Below are 27935 nucleotides of genomic sequence, written 5' to 3'. Positions count from 1 at the left end.
AAGTCCAGAGACGGAGTTCAACGGTATTGAATGATGCTTGTAAATTTTTTGTCCAGGGGTGACTATTATTTTCCCGGCGAGCTTATTGATGCGAAGTGTTTCACATAGAAATTTACTTTCATTTATGATGTGCGCAATTAAGAGTACCTCTATACACAACTGAATATGCTTAAAATAACGCTGTCAGTAGCCTAATTGGTAGTTTAGTAATCCACTCTCTAGTACATGACAGACACACTGTCTCAGAGAAACGGATCGAGGAAGTTACACTGTTTCAAAGCTGGAAAACATTTCAGAACGTGCTAACATTGTACAAAGAAGACAGGAAGAAGAGCGCTTTAATATTTTCTCTCAATAAAATAAGTGCGTGGGTAGCATCAGCCGAGAAGAATGGAATATAGGGGAGCTGGAAGCCCCAAAATGCGACAACCATATGTCCAGAAAATAGATCTATGAGAATTTGAGTAGTCAGTGTTTCGCGGATCATCTTCGGAATTTCATGAAGTGTTTAGAGAATGTTCAAGGGAATAACAAAATGAAATGACGTATGGCTTTTAGTGCCGGGAATATCCGAGGACACGTTCGGCTCGCCGCCAGGTGCAGGTCTTTTGATTTGACTCCCGTAGGCGAGCTGCACGTCATGATGAGGATGAAATGATGATGAATACGACACATACACCCAGGCCCCGTGCCAGCGAAATTAACCAATGATGGTTAAAATTCCCGACCCTGCCGGGAATCGAACCCGCGGCCCCTCTGGCCAAAGACCAGCACGCTAACCATTTAGCCATGGAGCCATACTTCAAGAGAATGAGTTATTGCTAACTGTATTTTGAACATTATACGAAACTACACGTTTTTCATTCTGGCTGACTCTCTCACTCCTAACAAGTACACCTTCATGCGCTTGTTGTCAGTGTCGGCATGAAACAAACTGAAATGTAAAAACATCTCTAGCGACTCTCACTAAAATGGCACATATTCCTGGAATACACAGACTCCTACTCTTTCTCTAGAGCGCAAATATGCGCAATGTGCCCTTCTCGAAGTTGACATATTTGTTAAAAGTCAAATAACATGTAGAAAAATTTGTAACAGTGCTGTACAAAATATGGGGAGAAAAAGCCGTCCTCAAACTTGAACTTCACGATACATGCTAAACAGAAGTAAGGGAACAAAGCGCTCCTCAAAGTTTCACTTCACAATTTATCTTAAAAAATAAAATGAGACAAATAGCTCCTCAAACTTTAACTTCACAATTTTATGTTAAACAAACGAAGTGAGATAAAGTGCTCCTCAAACATGAACCTCACAATTTTTGTTAAACAAATGAAATAAGACAAAGCGCTCCTCATATATGAACTTCACAATTTGCGTTAAACAAATGAAATGAGACAAAGCGTTCCTCATTTTTCAACTTCACAATTGTGTTGGACAAATGAAATGAGACAAAGCGCTCCTAATATTTGAACTTCACAATTGTGTTGGACAAATGAAATGAGACAAAGCGCTCCTCATATTTGAACTTTAGAATTTTTGTTAAAGAAATGAAATGAGACAAAGCGCTCCTCGTATTTGAACTTTAAAATTTATGCTAAACAAATTAAATGAGACAAAGCGCTCCTCATATTTGAACTTTACAATTTATGGTAAACAAATTAAATGAGACAAAGCGCTCCTCATATATGAACTTTACAATTTATGCTAAACGAATTAAATGAGACAAAGCGCTCCTCATATTTGAACTTTAGAATTTTTGTTAAAGAAATGAAATGAGACAAAGCGCTCCTCATATTTGAACTTTAGAATTTATGCTAAACAAATTAAATGAGACAAAGCGCTCCTCATATTTGAACTTTAGAATTTTTGTTAAAGAAATGAAATGAGACAAAGCGCTCCTCATATTTGAACTTTACAATTTATGCTAAACAAATTAAATGAGATAAAGCGCTCCTCATATTTGAACTTCAAAATCTACGTTAAACAAATGAAATTAGATAAAGCGCTCCTCATATTTGAACTTCACAATTTATGTTAAACAAATGAAATGAGGTAAAGCGCTCCTCATATTTGAACTTCACAATTTATGTTAAACAAAGGAAATGAGACAAAGTGCTCCTCATATTTCAACTTCACAATTTATGTGGAACAAATGAAATGAGACATAGCACTCCTTGGCAATTTTATTTAAAGAGATGTTCTGAACTCACAAGGTGCCACGCAGAGCGTTCAAGTTGTAGTCGAAGGCGCTCGTCCGCCCCGGGCCATCTAGTAGCAGTGCGCAGTCGCTCTCCGTGTTGGGGTGAACGGGGGTGAACTGCAGCGCCCCGCAGGAGGTCGCTAATAGCAACCACCCGGCCGCCAATATCCAACGTCTGCAACCACAAGAGATGACATTAGAACATAACCATTCCTTATCTGCCGAGTCTTGGAAACTCCACAGGAAACACTAAACACATTCAAGAATTAACTGAGCAACGTGAATTCATGGATAACAATAACTCATAAATCAAGGACATTTAATATGGAACATAATCATTTATTTAACATTCCAACGCAGCAAGCCTCAACTGCAGTATACGTACTCTCCTTATTGGTGATATATCTGTAGAATATAATACAATATATCCTGAATTAACCGCTTCATATTTAATATAGAACCAAATTAATAATAATAGTCATAATGGTTAAGACCACAGAGGGGCTGTCAGGGTCGAATTTTTAATCCATTCGTAAGCATGTGAGATGTATCAGTCAAAGAATTCCGACTCTTATTCTGTGTCATTTCGGCAGTGTTTGTTCAGTGTCATTGCTGCTAACAAGAACTACTTTACTTAGTTCTCTAACTACTAATCGACGAAATAACCAAAGAAATGATTACGTTTGTTATTTCTTCGTCTGTCTACTACGATAAAAATTCATGCCGTTTCGAGGTCTCTTGGTTGAAGAATGGGTAATGTGGGGCACATATCATGTACAGAGTGTTTTACAGGATCACCTTGTATTTATTAGTTCGGACTTGTTCGCACACTTTCTTAAATTTACCTAAGAGATGGGGATGGAAAATTCTCCTGCTGCTGAAAGAGACTCGGAAATGCCGCTATGTGAGTCACTGTGTTTGACACAAATGCCATGCTGGGCGTAAATTTTCCAGAACAGTTGTAAATGACACGCTCACACCTGTCGTGATAGCAGAGTACAGAGGTTGTAGTGGTGGTAGTGATTGTTGTTCTAAGAGGAAGTACAGTTGGACAAATAAACTCTGTTATGTTTTAACTTTATTCTCACTTGTAAGATAGTAGTAAGCTCAACCTATAGTATTGTAAGCTGTAATGTTAAACACTTGAAATACCTAAGTTGTGTGTGAAATTGACACGATGAAGATGGATTTAGAATGTTAAACTAGTATTATTTCTTGAAATATTTTCTTTCCATGGAATTGCTTGTTGTACAATTGTTGTTGTTGTTATTGTTATTGTTGTGGTGATTATGTTTTAAGTTTACTTTATTATCACTATAATGTAAGTAACCATTGTCACAGGGATATTTCCCACTTGCAACGTATTTGTTAATAATAATAATAATAATAATAATAATAATAATAATAATAATAATAATAATAACAGGTCTACACATTTCATATGAAAAGTCATAGTATATGGAAGGTACAAAATCAGAATTTAACAACCATTCTCTAATCACTAGATACACTGACTGACAGAGCAAATGCAACACCAAGAAGGAGTGGTCAGAACTTTATGCCAATTGCAGGGTAGACTGACCTCACTGAGGTATGCTCATGATGTGAAATGCGCCGCTGTGCTGCGCACGTAGCGAACGATAAATGGGACACGGCGTTGGCGAATGGCCCACTTCGTACCGTGATTTCTCAGCCGACAGTCATTGTAGAACGTGTTGTCGTGTGCCACAGGACACGTGTATAGCTAAGAATGCCAGGCCGCCGTCAACGGAGGCATTTCCAGCAGACAGACGACTTTACGAGGGGTATGGTGATCGGGCTGAGAAGGGCAGGTTGGTCGCTTCGTCAAATCGCAGCCGATACCCATGGGGATGTGTCCACGGTGCAGCGCCTGTGGCGAAGATGGTTGGCGCAGGGACATGTGGCACGTGCGAGGGGTCCAGGCGCAGCCCGAGTGACGTCAGCACGCGAGGATCGGCGCATCCGCCGCCAAGCGGTGGCAGCCCCACACGCCACGTCAACCGCCATTCTTCAGCATGTGCAAGACACCCTGGCTGTTCCAATATCGACCAGAACAATTTCCCGTCGATTGGCTGAAGGAGGCCTGCACTCCCGGCGTCCGCTCAGAAGACTACCATTGACTCCACAGCATAGACGTGCATGCCTGGCATGGTGCCGGGCTAGAGCGACTTGGATGAGGGAATGGCGGAACGTCGTGTTCTCCGATGAGTCACGCTTCTGTTCTGTCAGTGATAGTCACCGCAGAGGAGTGTGGCGTCGGCGTGGAGAAAGGTCAAATCCGGCAGTAACTGTGGAGCGCCCTACCGCTAGACAACGCGGCATCATGGTTTGGGGCGCTATTGCGTATCATTCCACGTCACCTCTAGTGCGTATTCAAGGCACGTTAAATGCCCACCGCTACGTGCAGCATGTGCTGCGGCCGGTGGCACTCCCGTACCTTCAGGGGCTGCCCAATGCTCTGTTTCAGCAGGATAATGCCCGCCCACACACTGCTCGCATCTCCCAACAGGCTCTACGAGGTGTACAGATGCTTCCGTGGAAAGCGTACTCTCCGGATCTCTCACCAATCGAACACGTGTGGGATCTCATTGGACGCCGTTTGCAAACTCTGCCCCAGCCTCGTACGGACGATCAACTGTGGCAAATGGTTGACAGAGAATGGAGAACCATCCCTCAGGACACCATCCGCACTCTTATTGACTCTGTACCTCGACGTGTTTCTGCGTGCATCGCCGCTTGCGGTGGTCCTACATCCTACTGAGTCGATGCCGTGCGCATTGTGTAACCTGCATATCGGTTTGAAATAAACATCAATTATTCATCCGTGCCGTCTCTGTTTTTTCCCCAACTTTCATCCCTTTCGAACCACTCCTTCTTGGTGTTGCATTTGCTCTGTCAGTCAGTGTATGAGAAAATATCCCAAGTAGATAAATTCAAATACCTAGACAAAAGTATACAACCAAACGGCATGAATCAGCGAGCAAACAAAGAAAGAATTACAGAATTACCAAAAGTATACAAAATTGTCTGGAGCAGATAAAAAAATCTATATCCCAAAAACGCAAAATTATGACACTACGACACAGTTGTCAAACCAGAAGCCCTTTCTGCATCAGAAACTCTGATAATTTGTGGCAGATCACAAATAAAAAGTATCGAAAAACAAGACAAAATATTTCTCAGAAAAATTCTAGGACCTAAATGTGAAAATGGTATTTGGATGAAAAGGAAATCACAGGATATCTATCAAATAACAGAAAAAAATCAGAGACGCTGTTAGAAAAAGAAGATTAACATTCTATGGTCACCTGATCAGGATGGATAACAATAGGCTAACAAAGAAAATGTGAAATCTCGCAGTATTTATAAAACATCACAACTGGCTTACAGGAAAAAACAAAGATCTTCAGGAAATTGGTATAAATGAAGAAATCTTGTAAGATAGAAAACAATTTAGAATTCTCATAAACAAACACAAATTTGCTGAACATCCTAAAAGACAAGCTACAGGATGGACGGAAGAACGCAAAAAGAAGCACAGCGAAAGGATGAAGAGATTTTGGGAAGACAAGGAGAAACGTTGTGCTGAATAAGTTCACACGCGATCCTTAGTTTGGCATAACGAATCTAATAATAATAATAATAATAATAATAATAATAATAATAATAATAATAGCACGACCGAGCTCGATAGCTGCAGTGCGGCCAGTATCCAGTAATCGGGAGCTCGTGGGTTCGAGCCCCACTGTCGGCAGCCCTGAAGATGGTTTTCCGTGGTTTCCCATTTTCACACCAGGCAAATGCCGGGGCTGTACCTTAATTATGGCCACGGTCGCTTCCTTCCACTTCCTAGGCCTTTCCCATCCCATCGTCGCCATAAGACATATCTGTGTCGGTGCGACGTAAAACAAATAGCAAAAAAAAAAAAAAAAAAGTAATAGTACGAATCAGAGGAAAATGGGAGATAAATGAATGTATCGACCAAAGAAAGAAAAAGGGCAACGAAGGGCTTGGACATGAAGGATTCTCTATGCCTTGCTAACGGGTCGGAAGAGAACAGACAGTGACCAAGGGAGGTCGAATAGGGAAGACGAAAGAGAGGAGCCTGACACAAGTAAGTGTAATGAATGTCAGACTCAGCTATGGGAACTCTGGATCCAATTTCAGTAGCCTCTTGAGCTAGGCCACCCTCAGGGAGAGGTACAGAGGTGAAAAGTCCAAGCTAGGTCCTTCAGGAGAGAGTTACGTACTTGTTAGTGAGAAACAGGCGCTATGAATAAGGTACACGGAATTGAAACTGGTTTTAGCGGTGGTGCGAAGTGTCGTGTGAACAGTGGGCTAATTCTCACCAGCTGCTGTTAATTGTCGGACACTCTTCTACCGGTGAAGACGAACCTCGATGCATACACTTAGAAAACAAGTTGGCGCGTGGTGAAAGCGTCCATCCTCAAGATCTTGCTGTGAGAACATACACTGTCACATGATCAATCTTTGCTATGTTTAGGAGCTGGGGACAAATCGACCACATGTTGTACGGAATTTACTGAGGAAATACATTTCCCTTAATTTATGAAAATTCCTCACTCGTGATCTATCAGTAACAATTAAGTAAGTTACTTGGATTTGTAGTTTTACAATGCAATGCGATCCATTATTGAAACGCAAAATATCATGTCTATATTCATCAATCAATCAATCAATCAATCAATCACTACTGATCTACATTTAGGGCAGTCGCCCAGGTGGCAGATTCCCTATATGCTTCTTACCCAGTCATTTCTTAAATAATTGCAAAGAATTCGTAAATTTATGGAATATCTCCCTTGGTAATTTATTCCAGTCCCTAACTCCTCTTCCTATATACGAATATTTACCACACTTTGTTCTCTTGAATAGCAAATTTATCTTCATATTGTGATCTTTCGTACTTCTAAAAACACCACTCAAAATTTTTCGTCTGCTATTGTCATTCCACGCCATCTCTCCACTGACAGCTCGGAGCATACCACTTAGTCAAGCAGCTCGTCTCCTTTTTCGCAAGTCTTCCCAGCCCAAACTTTGCAATATTTTCGTAGCGCTACTCTTTTGTTGGAAATCACCCAGCACAAATCGAGCTGATTTCCTTTTTTTCTTTTTGCCGGTTCTCGCATCAGGTAATCGTGGGGAGGGTCCGAGGTACTGGGACTATAGTCTAGTTCGGGCCTTAGTAGAGACTTATATGCCTACTTCTTTACCTCCTTACAAAACCTCCTAAAATTCGGCTGGAGTATCCGTCGTTAATGGCTTGCTCATGTAGATACGACCGTACGCGAATAACTCTAACATCATAATGATGTTAGATAAATTTCCAGCTTCTTCAAAATCATTTAAGAAAAAGTCTACGTAGACAACTCGTGGGGAATCTGCTACCTGGGTGACTGCCCTAAATACAGATCAGTGGTGAATGTTTGATTCTCAGTGGTACCCTGTACAATTTACTAAAATTTGTTGAAACTTGGTACCTGGAAGTTACACTGTTCTTGGCGAAGACAAAGGCTGTTGAATGCTAGTGGTTAAGCTTTAATAGGTTAGAGTGCAAACTTACTCAAGCGAGTAATAGGTATACTCCATCCTGTACAATAGTTCTGCTATGAGATATGCTTAAACATTAGGGGTATGGTCTATTAGATCCTCTAGAAGTGATTTATTATTGTCGCAACATTACGGAACAGCAGGCTAGAAGACACTTTGTACTAAACAAAGTTGTTCGCAATCGAACTTATTACCGGGACCGATGACCTCGATGTTAGGCCCCTTTAAACCACAAGCATTATCATCACAGCGAACTTACTGCCACCTAATTATCGAAGATCTGGTGATGATCTTAGACTGTTGTAGAATAAGTAAGAGTTACGACTGTTTGAAGAAAGAACAGCCGATTTTTTTTGCAAGCTGCTTTACGTTGCACCGACACAGATAGGTCTTTTGGCGACGATGGGATAGGAAAGGGCTAGAAGTAGGAAGGAAGCGTCCGTGGCCTTAATTAAGGTGCGGAAATTGGAAACCAAGACAAACCATCTTCAGGGCTGCCGACAGTGGGGTTCAAATCCACTATCTCCCGAATACTGGATACTGGCCGCACTTAAGCGACGCAGCCGAATTTAAAGGAAGCGAACTATGCTCCTATCCACCTTGCAAAACATGCAGATAGGTTTCTTGAAAGCAAGCGTTCTTGATAAACGTCTTCATTCTTCGACAATGACTTTAGTGTATCCGAGTATCTAAAGCAACACGCGCCTGTTTTAGTTCCCTTCAGTTATGTAACTCTCAGTTTGTTGAGGAGCGTCTTGAAACAACACTCATTCCGAGTGCCCTCCTGCCATTGTTGCTGGCTGTTTGTGCCCTACTACCGCTACTATAAATAACGAAAGTGAGGAAACAATCCATGATGAAGATGATAAAGCAAACTTTGGGACTGAGATATTGAACCTCCATATTAATTGTCCCACATACCTACAATACAATTTCATGTACGTCCCACCGACACAGATAGGTGTTATAGCGACGAGGGGCTAGAAGTGGCCGTGGCCTTAATTAAGCATTTGCGTGATGTAAAAATTGGAAACCACAGAAAACCCTCTTGAGGGCTGCCGATAGTGGAGTTCGAACCCACTATCACCCGGATGTAAGGTCTAACAGCACGGCCAACTCAGTCAGTTACAGACCTACAGTCATCAGTCATGAGGTCTTCTAGAAAGCAGTGCACAAACAGTTCACGTCCACAGCACTACAGATATCTCGAATGCGTATCCGGGAAAGGCAGACTCTAGTAACACTTTAATGGAGTGTTTCTTAGTGAACTTTCATCTCGGCGAAGGTTAAATGCACCGCTCTTCAAGATCGGAGCATGGAGGATGAATTCACACCTTCCTGAACTAAAGACCATTATTAGTGAGTTTGCAACTTTCCTCGTGATATGGGAGAGTGTTAAAGAGAAACCAATTAGCGCCATATTTTTGTTCACATCATGTGCTGCTGCGTTCTAATTACGACACGCAATAATTACCAGCGAAAGAGAGGGACATTATATTTTACTCAGTGTTGACTCCCATAACTCAGTAGAGCAGGGTTTCCCAAACCTTTTGTCATTAAGGCAGCCTGAGCACATCGCGTGCATGTCCAAGCACCCCTTAGCCACAGAACATACTACTACATTCAGTAGTACTAAGAAATACAAAAAAAAATAAAATTGCAATGATACTATGTTTGATTTATTCGTGTAATTTATGAATAAAATTTACTTTCTTAAAAAGTTTAATTTAACTTCATTTATGTAAAGATACTTTATGCATGCACAGAAATTATGAAAGTTTGTGTCACTTGGCTAATACAGTTGAACCTCCATTACTCGCATTTTCAGTATCTCGAAGTAACTTTCCCGTCCGCTTGTCCTATTCATCACGTGTATTTATTTCTCTGTTACTCGAAAATCGGTTACACGAATTTCTCGATTTCTCGAAGGAAACATTTCCTCCCTTGAAGCAAAAAATATTCTGTAACTCGAATTGTGTGCAACATTAACTGTGCAATACGGCATTACGGCAATGCGGCAATACGCAAGACCCCTGCTCAGCATAGCAGGTGAGGCCGCCTGGGCAAGGAACTCGTCATCCTCCCCAGTTGTTGAAACTCCATGACACAGCGCTTGAGGCGGTAGAGGTGGAATCTCTCGCTGAGTGCGAGGGAAAAACCAACACTGGAGAGTAAACAGATAACGAAGTTAACTGAGGTATGTTTTTTGTTTCAATACTGTATCCTGTCTTCTAAGAAGTTACTAAAATAAGGATTATAATTAAAGTGATGCTGTAAAATAGAGTTTGTTTGACCGAACTCGATAGCTGCAGTCGCTTAAGTGCGGCCAGTATCCAGTATTCGGAAGATAGTAGGTTCTAACCCCACTGTCGGCAGCCCTGAAAATGGTTTTTCGTGGTTTCCCATTTTCACACCAGGCAAATGCTGGGGCTGTACCTTAATTAAGGCCACGGCCGCTTCCTTCACACTACTAGGCCTTTCCTGTCCCATCGCCGCCATAAGACCTATCTATGTCGGTGCGACGTAAAGCAACTAGCAAAAAATATTTGTTTATATATTTTTAAATACTGTTAAAAATAATGCATTCAGCACAAGCTCGTAGATTCAATTATGTGCTATACATGCTCAAAAACGGTATTCTCCATATCTCGAAATTTCGATAACTCGAAATAAAATTCAGTTCCCGAGGTGATTCGAGATATCGATGTTCCACTGTATGTCACGAACCCAAAAGTCGACCAGATACGTGGAGTTGTGATACGGTCATGGAGCTAAACATGCCACTCCATCTGATTCTCCACCCGTATCATACTTCAATTTATTTTCGCTTTCTCTCTGTCAAGATACCTCGGCTTGTTGATCTTCCTCAAGGGAGGGCAGTTCATGTTCAGTTTCAAAGAAAGGATTTCTAATCCACGAGATTTTATCAACCAGAGGTGGAAAAAAAGGTCTGAGTGCCGACTCTAGCAATTCCTGCTGTCACAACTACACCCCTTACACTGCCTTGCAGTATTTCTTCTTTTCCCGCTTCTGACTTGTTCCATCTATCGGCCAAGTTAAGACTTACCTATACATTATGTAAGTTATACAACAGTGAAGATATACTCTCTAAATTTAGTATATACCGAGCTCGATAGCTGCAGTCGCTTAAGTGCGGCCAGTATTCAGTATTCGGGAGATAGTAGGTTCGAACTCCATTGTCGGCAGCCCTGAAGATGGTTTCCCGTGGTTTCCCATTTTCACACCAGGCAAATGCTGGGGCTGTACCTTAATTAAGGCCATGGCCGCTTCCTTCCCACTCCTAGCCTTTTCCTGTCCCATCGTCGCCATAAGACCTATCTGTGTCGGTGCGACGTAAAGCAACTAACAACAACAAAAAATTAGTATAATGTTCAATGAAGTGTGTGTGACTACAAAACCATTACACTCTTCATATACTTACAACCTACATTATTATTGCGGACCCCTTAGAGATACCCCCTGTGGGTGGGGGCGGTAGAATAACACCCACGGTATCCCTTGTCTGTCGTAAAAGGCGACTAAAAGAGACCCCAGAGGCTATGAAATTTGGAGCGTGGGTTGGCGACCACGGGGCCCTTAGGTGAGTCCTGGCATTGCTTCCATTTACTTGTGCCAGGCTCCTCACTTTCATCTATCCTATCCGACCTCCCTTGGTCAACTCTTGTTCTTTTCCGACTCCGACGCTATTAGGTTTCCGAATGCTAGGGAGTCTTTCATTTTCACGCCCTTCGTGGCCCTTGTATTCTTTGGCCGATACCTCCATTTTTCGAAGTGTCGGACCCTTTCCATTTTTTTCTCTCTGATTAGTATTATATGAAGGATGGTTGCCTAATTGTATTTCCTCATAAAACAATAATCACCACCACCAATCACCATGGATTATCGTTGCGGCTCTTCATGGGTCCGCGGACCATAGTTTGGGAATGGCGGCATTAGAGTATATTTCTATTTCAGGGCTGTAATACTGATTGACGGATGCAATTTTCCTCCATCTCTCTCCTGGTACAAGAACAAATAGATGGTGTTTCCTTTCTGATGGGCCTTGGCCTAAAAATCCACCTCTTCTCAGTCCGAAGGCCTGAAGATTACTAGGGGAAGCGTGGTCAGCGTGACGTATTCTCTCGACTGTTGTTCTTAGCTTCTTAGACCGGAACCACTATCTCACCATGATATAGCTCCTGAATTGTTGTCACGTAAGCTGAGTAAATAATGAATCAGCCCTCAGTTCTAGCTAAAAATTCCTGACCTGTTTGGGAATCAAATTAGGAGCTACTGGTTAAGAGGTAAGCTCGCTATCCCTATAGACTACCGGGGGACCGGTATCTGTTGGTACAGACCAGATCAAAATGTAGTTTCCACTAAAGTCTGAGACTTATTTATAGCTGTGACGGTATCCAAACTGTTGATGTGCTGTAATATCACTTTCTGGTTCGCTGAGAAAAGCAATTGTAAATCATCTTAGCTCTCAACTCGCCTCTTAGTCCAGTTATAGGGCTGAGTGCCCTTCCTGAACGTCTAATTATTTCTGTAGTACGTTGTGTATGAATGAAGACGTGTATATTAAGATAATCAGAATAATTCAATCCCTGAAGTACAAGAATTATCTCAATCCCTGGCCTGGCTGGGAAACGAACCAAAGAGCACAACCTTGACTATTCTGTTACGTATCTGGACGTTTTCATTAATATGCATCAATATCGACTCCTTCCACTGTGATTCTATTTCATGGTTATCCCTAACCAGAGGATGGGTGTATCGTACAGCTTTATGCGTATCAGAGCCTAGTGACTGGGACGGATACATTCTTGGCAGTTCTTCACGTCGCATACACAAGTGACATGTAGGAACAAAGTCGTTTGTTCAATAAAACTAGTTCTATAGGGAGCATCCTCGGAGAAAGTCGACACTTACCTCCGGACATCAGTCTGAAGGCCGTGTTTGGAAGTGATGGCACGATCACGTGGAACAGCGGATAGTTCAATAATAAAACTCAATTTCCTTCCCGGAATTAGTAATTTAAGGTTAGCTACGCTCGTGTCTCCTCACGTGATATACGGCTGAATACTGACCCAGAACGATACTCTGTGTGCTCGAAGCTATGTGTGGTAGAAACCAGAACGAGTAACTAAATAAGTAATCGATTAATAAACGGCGGATAATACTCTACGCGAGTTCGTAATCGTAAATTCAGAATTTCAGTACCATCGTAGTACTGTTGCCAAAGGAAAAAAAGAAAAAAACAAACCCCATGCCGAAACAGCTCCGAAGGGCTATGGCCTACCAAGCGACCGCTTCCCAGCCCGAATGCCTGCAGATTACGGGATGTCGTGTGGTCAACACTACGAATCCTCTCGGCCGTTATTCTTGGTTTTTTTAGACCAGGACTCTATCTTACCGTCAGACAGCTCCTTAACAGTAATCTTGAGTGGACCTCGAACCAGTCCTCAGATACAGGTAAAAATACCTGACCTGGCCGGAAATCGAACCCGCGTCCTCCAGGTAAGAGGCAGGCATGGTACCCCTACACAGCGGGGCCGGCAGCATTGTTGCTACCCACTCCGAATTTGCGGAGACTTTCCCGAATCTGAGCAAAATCTCCTTCGGAATACATCATCGTCTTCATCATCATTATCATCTCAGCTTGTTCTGACTTTCGGCATGTCCAAACATGGCCTCCATTTATCTCTGCCTTATGCCCTTTTCTTTACTTCTACGTAAACTTCCTTTCCTTTTCTAATGCTGTTTATTAGATGGTATCCCCTCCTTCCCCTTCCTTGTTTTCCTTGCTACTCGTAGTAAGGAATCATGTCGTAGAGTAAGCCCTATCTAATTTTACTTTTTTTAAATCACATCTAGCATGTTTCTTTCTTCTCACACACTTTTCAGCAACTCCTCGTTCATTAATTTAAACTTCCGTTTTCGCTCCTCCAAACCCTCATCTCAAATGCCTCTATTCTTCTTTGTCCTTCATTATGCACCGTATAGAGCAGCATTTTTTGCGGCAACCCTGCGGATTCATCTTACTGCATTAATGATTTACATGCAATTTTTCGAATCAATTTTGTTGTTTTTTTCAAAATATTCCTTTCAAACCATACCACATGCAATTATGGATCGAACTATTAACAGCAATCTCCTCGTCTCTATCATCCAAGTTCAGTGATTAATTCACACTATGCAACAGCAGAATGAAGCTGTGCTATTCATGGATCCAAGATTCGAATGCTGCCATCCTGCAAGGCTATGGCGCAAAATTACCCTTTCGGAAATTGAAATTATCATGAAATTAAATTAAATGAAATGACCAATAAACGAAACTGAAATTGATGACGATTAATTCAATTCATATATATATATATATATATATCAGTCTTGGGCATCCAACAATACTCCACATCACAGGCTGCACGATCACATCGACCATCTATACTATAAGCCCCTCTTTGACAATATGTATCTCAGTCAGGCCATCCATCAATACTTCACATTACAGCTTGAAAGATCGCATTTCCCATCTATATTCTAACGCCCTTTTTTAAGTTACACGACCCTCAGTCACGGCCCTACCCCAATAATTCACACTACAGCCTGCAAGATCACATTGACCTTCTATATTCTAACGCCCATTTTTTATAATATATCTCTCAGTAATGGCCACCCATCAATAATCCCCATCACAGCCTATAAGACCACATCGACATGTGTACTGTAACGCTCTTCTTTGATAATATGTCTCTCAGTCACGACCATCCATCAATACTTCACATCACAACCTGCATGATCACATCGAGCGTCTGTTCTCCAACGCCCCTCTTTGGTAATATATCTCTCAGTCATGGCCATCCATTGATACTTCACATTGCAGTCTGGGCAGTTGCTAGGCATCACAGACTGCAAGGTTGCTAGACATCATAGACTGCAAGGTTGCCAGGCATCACAGACTGCTAGGTTGCTAGGCATCACAGACTGCAAGGTTGCTAGGCATCACAGACTGCAAGGTTGCTAGACATCATAGACTGCAAGGTTGCTAGGCATCACGGACTGCTAGGTTGCTAGGCATCACAGACTGCAAGGTTGCTAGGCAACATCACTCTAATTTCATGACGCAAATTTTCTTATTACTCCCAGCCATAAAACTTATTTACGTCAAATGTAATAACAAGTGGAATCTATTCTCACAGGAGAGAAATTTATTCTGGGAAGCTGTTAGAAAATGAAATCTAAGTGGAATCAGTTCTTAGTGTTCAAAGATTAGGTGTAGAAAGTCAGTAAAATGTCAAGTAGCAAGCGAAGAGCTCTATCAAGGCGGTAACCAGAGCGATATGGAAAAAGAAATGAGGTCTTACTGCGATGTCAGGCCCATGGAGTGCCAAAAGTCCGGTACTGACCCGGATGTAGAGCAGCTGGTCTGGCAGTACTGACCTGGTCACTAGCACGATACAACTTTCTCCCGATCCTCACAATTAATCCATTCCATACCGCTGCATCTGCCGTGGGAGGAGCAAGGTCTGTGTCACGGACTAGAGTCGACCGGTTCATCCAGTGTCATACAATACGGCCGTAATAATAATAATAATAATAATAATAATAATAATAATAATAATAATAATAATAATAATAATAATAATAATAATAATAATAACAATAAGAGAGACATATCACGTAATGAAAAATTACGACGCTAAAAGACAGTTGTTTTGCAAGAAGTTCTATATGCATCAGAAATCGTATCCCTTGGGGGCCACTTTAAAAGTAATAGAAATTGAAAAGCAAGAAAGAAAAATTCTCCGGAAAATTTATGGTTCCAAGAGAGAAAAATGGATTGTGGATTAAGAGGAGAACAGCGGACCTCTATTCATTAACTGACAGGTTCACTGATGCCGTACGCTAGAGACGGCTGAAATACTACGGCCATAATTGTAGAATGGACAGCGACAGACTCACCAAAAGATTATTTAAAGTAATCTACTCAAAGAAGGTCAAAATAAACTGGCTAGAAGAAACTAAGGCGGACCTCCAAGAAATGAATATCACAGACGACATCATAGAAGATCGTGGAGCTTTTAGTACAATAGTCGCCAAGCACAAATTCGTAGCGAAATGTAAAAAGAAAAACTGGTAGGGAGTGGTCCACAGAAAGTGAGATACAACACCGTGCATTCATGAAGAGATTTTGGCAGAATAACAAGGCGAAAACCATCGGGCCAACGAACACATTTAAATGCGCTTTTTAAATGGGAATATCGAAGAAATAATAATAATAATAATAATAATAATAATAATAATAATAATAATAATAATAATAATAATAATAATAATAATAATAATAATAATGGGTTTGAATCCCACTTTCGGCGGGCAAGAAGATGGTTTCGCGTGGTTTCCCATTTTTACACGAGGCGAATGCTCGAACTGTACACTAATCAAGGTCATAGCCACTTCCTTCCCATTCCTAGCCCTTTCGTATCCCATCGTCGCCATAAGACCTATCTATGTGGGTGTGGCGGAAAGCTAATTGTAACAACAACAACAAAAACAGCAGCAACAACAAAACAATGAGAATTTGGCTTACGATTGTGTTTTGACGTCTGAAAACCTTATATAGTAACCAAAAGACAAAAGACAAAGACACCTCCGTACAGGTCATGAAGGCCCTTGGAGGAGTGGAAGGTAAAGGCTTCCACTATTGTTAACGCCCGGCCGCCTTTGCCCTCAAGAATTAACCTGGTACTCATTTTTGGTGTAGGCTGAGTGAACCTCAGGGCCATATGTACCTCCGGAAGTGGAGATCTCGTTTCTTAAATTTTACGACTTCCTGACGGGGATTCGAACCCACGTCCTTCCGGGCTAACCGAGCACGCCTTTACCGCCTCGGCCAGGCGGCCCCTCTATATAGTAACCAGCGGAGGTTGTTATCACGCTGAAGGGCTTGCCTTACATTGTTAATTGATCGATAATTCCAGGTCGACCTCTTGATTCATTGCAACTCTCATAAAACCAGATTTATGTCTTATTCGCACACCGATGTTACGCTCCATTAAACACGAAAACGCCCTCTCACGTCAACAAAGCCAACGGTCCTTCGGGCGGTGTGACGTCATGAGTCTATTTCCATAGAATTAGGTTATCACTCCGTTTCAGTCCACGGAGGATTATGGAGACAGCAATGTCCCGCAGGAACACAGTTCCTTCTTCAACACTTCAGGGCTGCCGACAGTGGGATTCGAACCCACTATCTCCCGGATGCAAGGTCACAGCCGCGCGCCTCTAGTCACACGGCCAACACGCCCGGTAGACGTATTTTGGCACCTTCAAATACGACAGGGCTGTGCCAGGATCGAACCTGCCAAGTTGGGGTTACAAGGCCAGCGCCACAACCGTCTGAGCTACTCAGCCCGGTAACTAACGAACGAACTAGCAAACTAACTAACTGTTTAATCGGGCAAATATTCTCTTTTGTCTGTTAATGTCGTGGTTATGAGTAAAGAGAGATCTAAAATGGGACATACACGTAGAAAGTAATTTCTAAGGCGTACAAGTCCTTACACTTCGTGATGAGGGTACTAAAGGGCAGCAGTTCTCAGGCGATGGTGCAGGTCTATAGACTGTATCATTCATTAGGTCACTCCTGGAATATGGAGCAGCCGTATGGGATCCATACCAAACAGGACTCGTTGACGAACTTGAGATGGTACAGCGAAAGGTTGCAAGATTCGTGCTTAACGATTTCAATCCTAGAAATAGTGTGGCAAGTATGATAGGAAAATCTTGGGTGGGAGACACTGGAGACTAGAAGGAAACGAATATGGTTATGTGGCACGAATAAGGCAGCTTGAGGAGAGTTGAACAGTCGACTAGAAAAGTCCTGTTAAATAAGTAGGATAGATTATACGCATACAGTACAAGGTAGAAAACTAACTCTGGAAAATATGCGTTTGTAATTCGGAGAAATGATGATTGGAATGCATTACCTGCAGCTGTCTTAGAGCCTTTTCCAAAAAATATAAGAAGCTTCAAGAATAGACTGCAGCATTCCGTAAATTTTGTATAAATTTCTACGTGATGGTGTCATATTTAAAGTAATGCTCAATTTGTATATGAACGTGTTGTATTTATAATGCTAGGATAGTAGATTAGTAATTGGACCGCTCTATCTACTGTAAGTCATAGTGTAAAACTGTGAAATACTTAAGATACGTGTGGATTTGTATATGATGTTAAACTGGTGGTGTTTCTTGTAAAATTTTCTTTCTATAGAATTGCTTGTTGTACAATTGTAGTAGTAGTAGTAGTAGTAGTAGTAGTAGTAGTTATTGTTTCCGTTGTTGTCGTTTGGTAAGTATGTTTTAACTTTACTTCATATAATATAATAATTTCGTGTGGCTATTTCTAGCTGAGTGCAGCCCTTGTAAGACAGACCCTCCGATGAGGGTGGTTGGCATCTGCCATGTGTAGGTAACTGCGTGTTATTGTGGTGGAGGATATTATGTGTGGTGTGTGACTTGCAGGGATGTTGGGGACAGCACAAACACCCAGCCCCCGGGCCATTGGAATTAACCAATGGAGGTTAAAATCCACGACCCGGCCGGGAATCGAACGCGGGACCCTCTGAACCGAAGGTCAGTACGCTGACCATTCAGCCAACGAGTCGGACAGGTTACTTTATTATCACACTACTGTAAGTGATCATTGCAACCGGAAATAATATTTGTTAATAGTAAGTCACGAACATTATATCTTTACTCGTCTAATAGGACATAAATAGATTTCCAGTCTGTCAAACACACAGAATTTCAATATAAATTATAACACTATAAACATACCTGTAAAGCAGTGTGTATTTTTAGAGGTATGTTTATAGTTTATATTGAAATTTTGTGTGTTTGACAGACCGGGAAGTTGTTATGTCTATTTGACTAAGTCGACACTGGAAAGTGTGGCTTCCTTCTTAACAAAAAATAATTGTCTATTAATATTGTTCGTAAGCCTTACAGTTTTAATTGACTCGTAATTGAAGTTGTGATCATAAACCTACAGTATTTTATTGAATTCAGACCACAGAAACGTCTTCTCTAGTGAAAAGTTATGTCTGTACATTTTTACCCTTAATAACCAAGATGAAGGTTCCTCGATCGATTTTAATTACGTTACAGATTACAGGAACAAACTTAACACATTGGTGTTTAGAGAAAGTCAATGTTTTATTGAATGAATTCTAACCGACTTTCTATTACGATAGTTCGCATGTTCTTTCCTCGTCAGCAGTTGCTATTCTTATAATTATATCGTTGTTCACACGATCACCATTTCGGGAAATGGCTCACCCGATTCCTTTCACCTCCTCTGGATAATTGGCGATTGTCATTGTGTCGACCGGAACATCCTGTCACTGGTAGACAGTTCGTGGGATTTCTGGGAGATCTTGCTCACTTACTGGCCGAGATCCGATGACGGCGAAATGGATGCAACATCACGCTAATCATATTAACATTAGAAATAACCTTTATCATAAATAGAGCTGGGAATTTTAGGTGAAAAAATTTGGTTAAAATGGTTCAAAAAGGTGCTTTAATGTAGTTGAAAAAGGTACGAAAATGATGCAAATTTTAAATGTAAATATTCCTGAAAACATCACCAAAACCAATTTTACATCATATAAAAACATAAAATTCACTCACGTTATCATGTATTAAAAATCTGCCTAAAACAAGTCCAATAACATAATGTTATTAAAATCACATGTCCAGAAAACTGTCGATCAGATAACATTCCAATGTTATTTTCAGTGAGGTTGCATCTCCGGTCAGTAGGTAAATACTTAAGCATAGAAAGGTCAACGTCAACAGACAAAAGTGGTGCATATTTTTGTTCGCAGTCGATATTAAATGCCTGATTTTTACAACATCATTAACATCAGGGTTTTTGGCTAGGCTCTGTTCTGGTATCTGCTTTGAAATACCATCCAGCGCTTCCTTCACATCCATCACAACAGCCCATTTATGACATTTCATATAACCTCCTTATTCTTCACATGCTTTTCCTTAGCTATATACTGCATAACATGATTCGTTGGTGTTTTTAAAATCATTTGTTATAGATATATCAGAAACATTGCACCTCAGAATTCACCCGTCGCTCTGAATACCATCAGCGCTAAACTGTTTAGTACTATCACCTAATTTATTGACCTACATTTTCTGTTTCAGCATACTTGATAGCGTAATATTAAGAAAGTATTTGCTAATAGGAAAATAGCAGATACCACACACAGTAAAATAGTATTCTGAACCCACTCCAAGAACAAGGCCGGTTGATAAGCAGCTGACGAAGGGTGGCGTAGTTTGACAGTAACCAGGTTTGTACTTCAGCGCCTGATTAGTGCAGGTATAGGAAATCTACGATTCCAGCGATAAATTCAGGAACTACACAGAAACAAGCTTTACAAACGAAATATTCGGCTTTTCTTATTTCATTTCTTTAGGAATAAAATGCGGCAATGGGGCCAAATAAGTATTAAACGAAAGGTGCTGACACTAAGAAAAGGTGCAACTAAAACACATTTAGGTTGTGTTAATTTTATGTTTTCTTCGCATGAAAAGCTAATCTGGGCATTTTAATACTGAAAAAAAAGAACTAAGGTACATCAGATAAAATTACTAGCTCTACTCGTAAACCAGCCTCGGTGATGGGGTCAGATGAGGCAAATGGAGGATGATAGATCACCTAGGAGAATAACGGATTCGGCCGTGGAAGGTAAGAATCATAGAGGGAGATCAAGACGACAATGGCTAGATTCAGGTACTTCAATTTAATGATAAGCTGTTTGGGACTAAACGTGGTTGCAGAGTTACTAATAAAGGATTGCGGAGGTTCTTAGGGAATTCAAAGATGCTTAGAGACTGAATGCTGAAAGACATGACGGTCTATAATGAACACGTGTTATTGTCATCGCCAGGCCAGAAGATGTTTGTACTTGCTAATGGACTGCCGGCTGGTTGTACTCTGTTCGTACACGGACGTGCAGTATCCTGCAACCTGCTTCCTTTCACGTTTCGCAAAAGAGGAAAGTGACACGGTACAATGCAAGGAAGAGACCTCGGAGACATTACGAACTTTACACAACGTTTCGCAATACGAGTTCCCATTCGTAACGCCACTTGCCTGTCACGTATTGTCTTCTCTTGTGATATTACTGTCTCTACAATGAAGAGATGTTCCATCAATATCTATACAAGACTCCGGTGATTGAACTCATCACATCTCACATGTGTGTTCAACGTTTCCTGCAATGTTCAGCGCCATTATATTAACGCAAGGCTTGCAATTTGCTGACTATTGCACATCGGAGCTAGATTCTGAATAACTAATGATTTAATGCTGAAGTACTATAGGCGCTGCTGCGATTAAGCCGACAATCGAACTATCTGCGAGCCATCTGGTCGCCATTATCATCTCTTTTCCACTTTCATTCCCATAGCACCGAGCACAAGACTGCAACAATTTCTTCACCGTGCTTTTCGAGACCCATTCTGGACAGGCAACTGAAGTAGACTGCGAGAAGAGATAGATTTAGTTTCTTTAAGTTCCATATTACAAGATGATATACCAACTCTCTGAAATTATCATCATAGGACTATGATAGCGGCTAGAGTAAGCATCCCACTTCGTGGTTCCCAGTTTCTGAAAACAGATAGTCCTTGCCGCAAATCGACTTAAGGGTCTTAGAAACCACCTCTATGGACACGGCAGAAGCGACTTACGGAAGCGTGGAAGCGTTCGCTATAATGTACTTTGTCTCGTGGGAAGTTGTTGTAGATCAAAAATATATTTTAAATGATGCATAATGTGATTCAATTGTCACACTGTAGTTATTTGTTCGTTCTATATTTGGACGTTCACAATTGATTTATTTCCAAATACGTATATACCGGACAAAATTTAGTCACCCTGGAGAAATCATTAGGAGCGTCATTGAATACCGTGTAACTCCGCCTCTGTACTTCATGACCACCTGGATTCGGTTAGGAAGTGAGTCCACAAGGTGGTGCAGGTATGTCGCATGCGGATTAAGTTAGTCGGTGAGGATTTGAACGCGCAATTCAATGAAATTGCTGATGTCACCGTCTTACCCGCTGTTCCAGCATGTTCCACATATTTTCAATGGGGTTCAAGTCAGGCGATTTTGCAGCCTAATGAGATGTAATAGGGTCGGAGAGTGTTCATAACACCAGTCACATATGTGTCCAGCCCGATGAACTTCGCTGTTGTCATATTGAAAAATCGGGATATCAATAGCATACTCACCCTGCAGATGTTGACTGAAAGGCAACACCTGATCATCCAGAATGTTTAAATAAACTTGCTGGTTCATGTTAGTGGTCACCTCAGTGAGCGGGCCCAATCCATGATACGTAAATCACCCCCAAAACATCACAGATGCTCCTCCGGCTTGAACCTGACCGGGATGAAATGTTTCATTTGGTCTTCGGTGCATTAGACGACGTGTGTCATTGGAATACAGGAAAAAGGGTCATTCGACAGACCGCATTACGTTCCGCCAGTCAGCTACTGTCCACGTTCGATGATTTCTAGTCCATTGAAGACGCGCAGCTTTGTGTGCCTGTGTGATCAGTGGCCGACTCAAAAGTTCCCGTAACCATGTTCACCACAATTCTGACGTCGTGTTTCGTGGCCACCACAGCTTGTAGACATGTTGAGCGGTCCACTGGGAAACACCAAGAAATCCAGCAACGTCACGCACCATATGGGCATAGGTACGGTCAAACACGATTGCCCCTTATTGCCATTCTGTCACATCCTTACACATGTTGACGTACACTGTTCGCTTGAAACATCAATGTCTCACTGATCGCTACTACCTTATGTCCATGTAGAGGCAGTGCGCGTGCGGTTGAGCACGGGACTCGTTCGCTGCGCATTCTGTACAGGCTGCGTGCGCAGTAGGGTGACTAGTATTTTGTTCGGTGAGCTTACTATGTAGGAGGTAGATGCATATTCGTCACTTAAAGATTTCTAGGCGGAGGTGATCGCAGCCAATGTGATCACCAGTGAAACGCGTCAGCCTTCTAAGGAAAAAAAGACATGGGTTAAAAAACAGAAGGGCTATGAAGGGCGTGAAAATGAAAGACTTCCTAGATTTCACAAATGAGGGGTGTCTGTTCAAAATGTGCTGCTTCCACTACCAAAACATAAATAAATATTTCGACCACATGGATTACAGCAATTTAATATTATCGATTGTGATGAGAAATCCAGGCCAGAAAGATGTAATTCCGTAGCAGTTGTGGAAACCCGATCATGAGTACGTTTCCTGCGCTTTTCTCACCTTTTGAACAGACACTTCTCAAATGTAATTCGATTCCTTCTGCTCACGAACAAATACCTCATGGTTATCTCTGGCATAAGGAGGACCATGATTTAATATTCCATTCGTGTTATGGAATTCTTATCTCTCGTCGTTCAGTTTAGCATACCACCATCCAATTGTATTCTGATGTTACGATATTTTTGAAGCGTCTCTGTGGGAGGAAGGTGGGATGGCCTTCAAACTAGTATCATTTTAAATTAATAGTCCCTTGTTCCTGAACGGCCCCAGTGAGTACTGGCTGGGAACAAGGACACACATTCCATTGTTCCAGTTATGGACAAAAGTGGTGCAAGCGGCGAACAATGGAACCCAAAACTGGTCCAGTTAATGGTCAACTGTAAGTGTACGGGTCATATATGAGAAGGTCGTTCCTGGTAAAAGGGAAGGTCACCCACCACTTATTTACATGCGAGTTGAGATAGGTAAATAATTAGTGACGTGATGACCATGATGTGACATCATCACTGTTGACTCAATGCTCAGGCAGGATTATTGAGATAATTCAAGAATTGTTATGCTAAGCGATATGTGATCATCCAAACAGTGGTGAAATGTTAGTTGAATCAGGTAGGAGAATTGCTAGCAGAATGAAGCCACGTCATCCTATCAATCAACAACGACCACCAAGGAGATTCGGTGGAAGGACAGAAGGCATAATGCTCTCTTATTTACATAATAATTTATTTCTAGAATTCTAAAGTTAATATATGAAGCATCTAGCTACAAATTATGTAAGACGTTGAGCAAGAAACTGATAAGATTACGAATTACTATTTGATGAAAAGAAGATTTATGAGCTCACGATGATTTAAAAAAAATACACAGGCAAGCAACTCAATGTCGGAAACATCCTAGAGATATGAGCTACGAATTTTACGTAAATAAAATATAATACATTATTTATTCCTAAAACTTATAATCCTTAAACATCGTTATCCGGCCTATTAGGTTAGCTGTTTGCCTTTTGCTACCACTACGAGCATTATTGTGAGTCATTGCAGAGTTTCACTTAAGCCCTTAGTAAGTATATTAGGTGTAGATATTTTTCAAAAATAAAAAATACCGCCTGAAGGTATTGAACCAAGGAACACATTACAGAAATAATAATGTAAATAAGTTAATTTGGCTAGGATTTGAATGAAAAGGAAGACAACGAAAGAAACAAGCCATTTTAGGGTGTTTTTACAGAACTGCGTTTAAGCCGGAAGTGATTTTCAATTTTTATGATAGAGCTAACCAAGAATCACGATTTAAAACCTTTTTCGGCCCTTTAGCCCTTCAACTTTTGGCACAATTGAGGAAATTGCTTAATTTTACGTTTTTCGTAGAATGGGGACCCCTACTTTGTCCGCTAAGAAATGTTTTCAACATTAAAACACGTACAAATTTAATAATGTTATTAGCTTTACGTCCCACTAACTACTCTTTTACGGTTTTTGGAGACGCCGAGGTGCCGGAATTTAGTCCCGCAGGAGTTCATTTACGTGCCAGTAAATCTACCGACACGAGGCTGACGTATTTGAGCACCTTCAAATACCACCGGACTGAGCCAGGATCGAACCTGTCAAGTTGGGGCCAGAAGGCCAGCGCCTTAACCGCCTGAGCCACTCAGCCCGGCACGTATAAATTTAAAGACATTACTGTTCTAGGGTATCTGGTGAGATGGGGGAACAATTCCCAAAGAATCTTCTGCTTTACATCGCACCGGCACGGATAGGTCTTAGAGCGACGAAGGGATAGCAAAGCGCAAGGAGTGGGAAGGAAGCGGCCGTGGCGTTAAAGGTACAGCCCCAGCATTTATCTGGTGTGAAAATGGGAAACCACGGGAAACCATCTTCAGAGCTGCCGACAGTGGGGTTCGAACCCACGATATCTCGGATGCAAGCTCACAGCTGACCGCTCCAAACCACACGGCCAACTCGCCCGGTAATTCTATATATTATATCGTTCTCCAGCCATTATTCAGTTTCGAGGTATTGTATTTCATAGTAACGAAAGTTCACAAACTTGATAGTTATTTCCTCTCAATCAGTGCATTACGGTGATTATTAACATACGAACAAACAGTCTATTAAAATGTATTCGTGCAACATATTGTGCAGTTAGTACTAGAAGAGTTCTGTCCAGTTTGAACTCGTATTGTGTCTCGGGTTGCCAGACACAGTACCGTATTCGTGTCAAATGTCCCGTGTCCCGGACTGTTCCTATCCTGGACGGCAACTGTCCTGTAGTTTGAACCTCGAGAGAAATACGCCAGTGTTTCCACCTCTGATACGTGCCAAGAGTATTTTCTTCTTTCTTTCAAAGAGGATAGATTTCTTCACTCCTTGGTTTCTTTACCTGGAGGTCAAAGATTTTAAAAATTATTTATATTTTGCAATTTTTGGGTTGTCCATCCTGGCGAATTAGACACGTAATAGCGGACAGTTACCAAAGATAGTCCGAGTACACCGCATGTTCGTGTGAAATTGTCAGCTGTGAGAAATACTATGTTCTCTTGACTTGATTAGGTCTAAGCTGTTCATTTATGTAAATTTATTTTCAATGTCATATAGAGATTTTTATGAAATTGCTAAGAATGACACAAATCTGTGAACAGTACTTCAGAGAAATGAACATATACTGAAATTGAAAGAACTGGTATGAATAATTAAATAAACTATGTTTTTCCTCAAAAAAGGCTTTCACGGCCGCAGATCTTATAATCACAGGAATAGAACCAGCTTTTGGGTGGTTAGGCCGTGTGCATAATGCAGAGTTTCGTCCAGACGTGCCATTTGGACTCTGCCACTGCTAAGCAGAGTCCTGGAGGGGCGTGCCATTCCAGCTGATGAGTCCAAATGGCACGTCTGGACGAAACTCTGCATTATGCACACGGCCTAACCACCCAAAAGCTGGTTCTATTCCTATGTTTTTCCTATTTGTTTTACGCTGCACCGACAAAGACAGGTCTTACGGTGACGATGGGATTGAAAAGGGCTAGGATTGGAATCGAAAGCCTACATCCCCAACATGTTTCTGGTGTAAAATGGGGTTCGAAGCCATTGTCTCCTGAATACACGCTCATAGATACATGCAAACCGTGCGGCTAACTTGCTCGGTACTGTAAGTTTCTGTCTGTGTATAAATATCAAGCCAAGCATTAATAAATTGCATTATCAAGTCAACATAATAACAAGCGTATCATTTTGAAACGAAGTTTTTAACTTGTAGAATACGAGCCCGTTGATTTCCTCGATCGCACAGCTGTCCATTATTTTGATTTGAGGTATCTGGTAACCCTGCTTGTATCTCGATGAGATCCGCCCGACAGTCCACAGATGAAGGTAACTCCTCAGTGTGATAACGCGTCTTGGTAGCCACTTAAGTGCGCCGTGTACGTAAAGGAGTGTTCTGGCAAGTGTAGGGATCCTCCAGGCGAAAGGAGGCCAAGAGGACAGACGAGTAGCGAAGACTTTCACTACATTCGCAAACAGCTTCCTACCACACCTTCAAGGTCACACTACTCTAGTTTAGAAAGCGGAGAAAAGCCTTTATTCATAATAACTTCCAGAGACTGTAATTTGTGGGATCTGCGACGAAAATTGATAAGTCACAGTTTTGGGAGAAAATGATCTCATTCCATGAGCTACTTGTCTTTAATAGCGGAGCCGGTGAACTAGCTGTTAGGCTTCTTTAAACAAGAAACATCAAAAACATAATCTTTGTTAGCGTCGCTGAGAATTCTAAATTCTCCAAATTACTGTCAGTTGCACAGTTGTCTACAGTTAGCATCTGAGAAGCAGAACATCTACCGTTCTAGAAAAACAAGTACCAGTTTATTGAAATATGGATAATTCGCCTTATAGTTGGGGTTGGTGGCACTGTACCTTGTTCATGGAATTTTGGAAAAAGTTCCAGCTGCCTGTGAACAGCATTGAAAACATAGTTACCACCACCTTACGTGGATCTGTAAACATTCTGATATCGCAAATTAACAGCCGCTCTACCACTACATTTCTGAATCCTGATGCGCTGTACTTTGTCAATTACAGCAACCCGTAATCATGGAAAGTCCTGTACCTGTCATTCACGGGAAATCATATAAAATGTGCTTAGCTAACTCCGCAGCTACTTTCCGCCAATATTCAGTAATGCTGTTTTACTCGGGACGCAACAGTAGTTACATTTATCGGAGATGAGTGGCAGAAAAAGAGACAAAGCACATCATACAATAATCTGATCAGTTTTAGGTTTCGATATTGTAGGCCTTCACATTTCATTTTCTTCAGACTCTGTCATTTCAGGACATCTATTGTAAACAGAGTCCTTTCAGCGCAAACAGGACTCACCTTATCTGCTGAGAAATCAACTACTCTTATTTTTAGTTGAAAAATGATCCCATATATTTCACACACGATACGCCTCGGTCCGTTCTCTTTCCCACTAAAATCATCAGCGAAACTATTAGGACTTTATCTCGATAGTAAGTTTACTTGGAGACGTCATGTCGAGCACCTAGTAACAAAAGTTGATCGAGCTTTGAATGTCTTGCGAGCTGTTTCTAGAATCCGGTGGGGTGCGGGCACTACAACATTGTTAGTAATGTATCGAGCATTAATACGTCCCATCTTAGACTACGGCAGCATTTTTTATGGAAATACACCACAATATGTTCTCAGAAAAATTGATATAGTACATTATCATGCTATCCGCATATGTCAAGGGCCACTGAATTCTACCCCTACGAACGCA

General features: G+C 41.5%; 1 protein-coding gene across 1 annotated transcript in view; it reads right to left on the bottom strand.

The window, feature by feature from the left end:
* cysu (Curly Su) overlaps nucleotides 1–27935 on the bottom strand; it is a 231237-nt gene that overhangs the window by 143987 nt on the left and 59315 nt on the right. Inside the window, exon 2 of the mRNA XM_068227559.1 lies at nucleotides 2211–2375. Coding sequence (XP_068083660.1) covers nucleotides 2211–2375 — 165 coding nt within the window. The remainder of the gene's footprint in view (nucleotides 1–2210; nucleotides 2376–27935) is intronic.

This window comes from Anabrus simplex, chromosome 1, assembly GCF_040414725.1.
Source record: "Anabrus simplex isolate iqAnaSimp1 chromosome 1, ASM4041472v1, whole genome shotgun sequence".
Classification (NCBI taxonomy): Eukaryota; Metazoa; Arthropoda; class Insecta; order Orthoptera; family Tettigoniidae; genus Anabrus; species Anabrus simplex.
The sequence above is the reverse complement of the archived record's forward strand: the minus strand, read 5'-3'. Positions and strand labels throughout refer to the sequence as shown.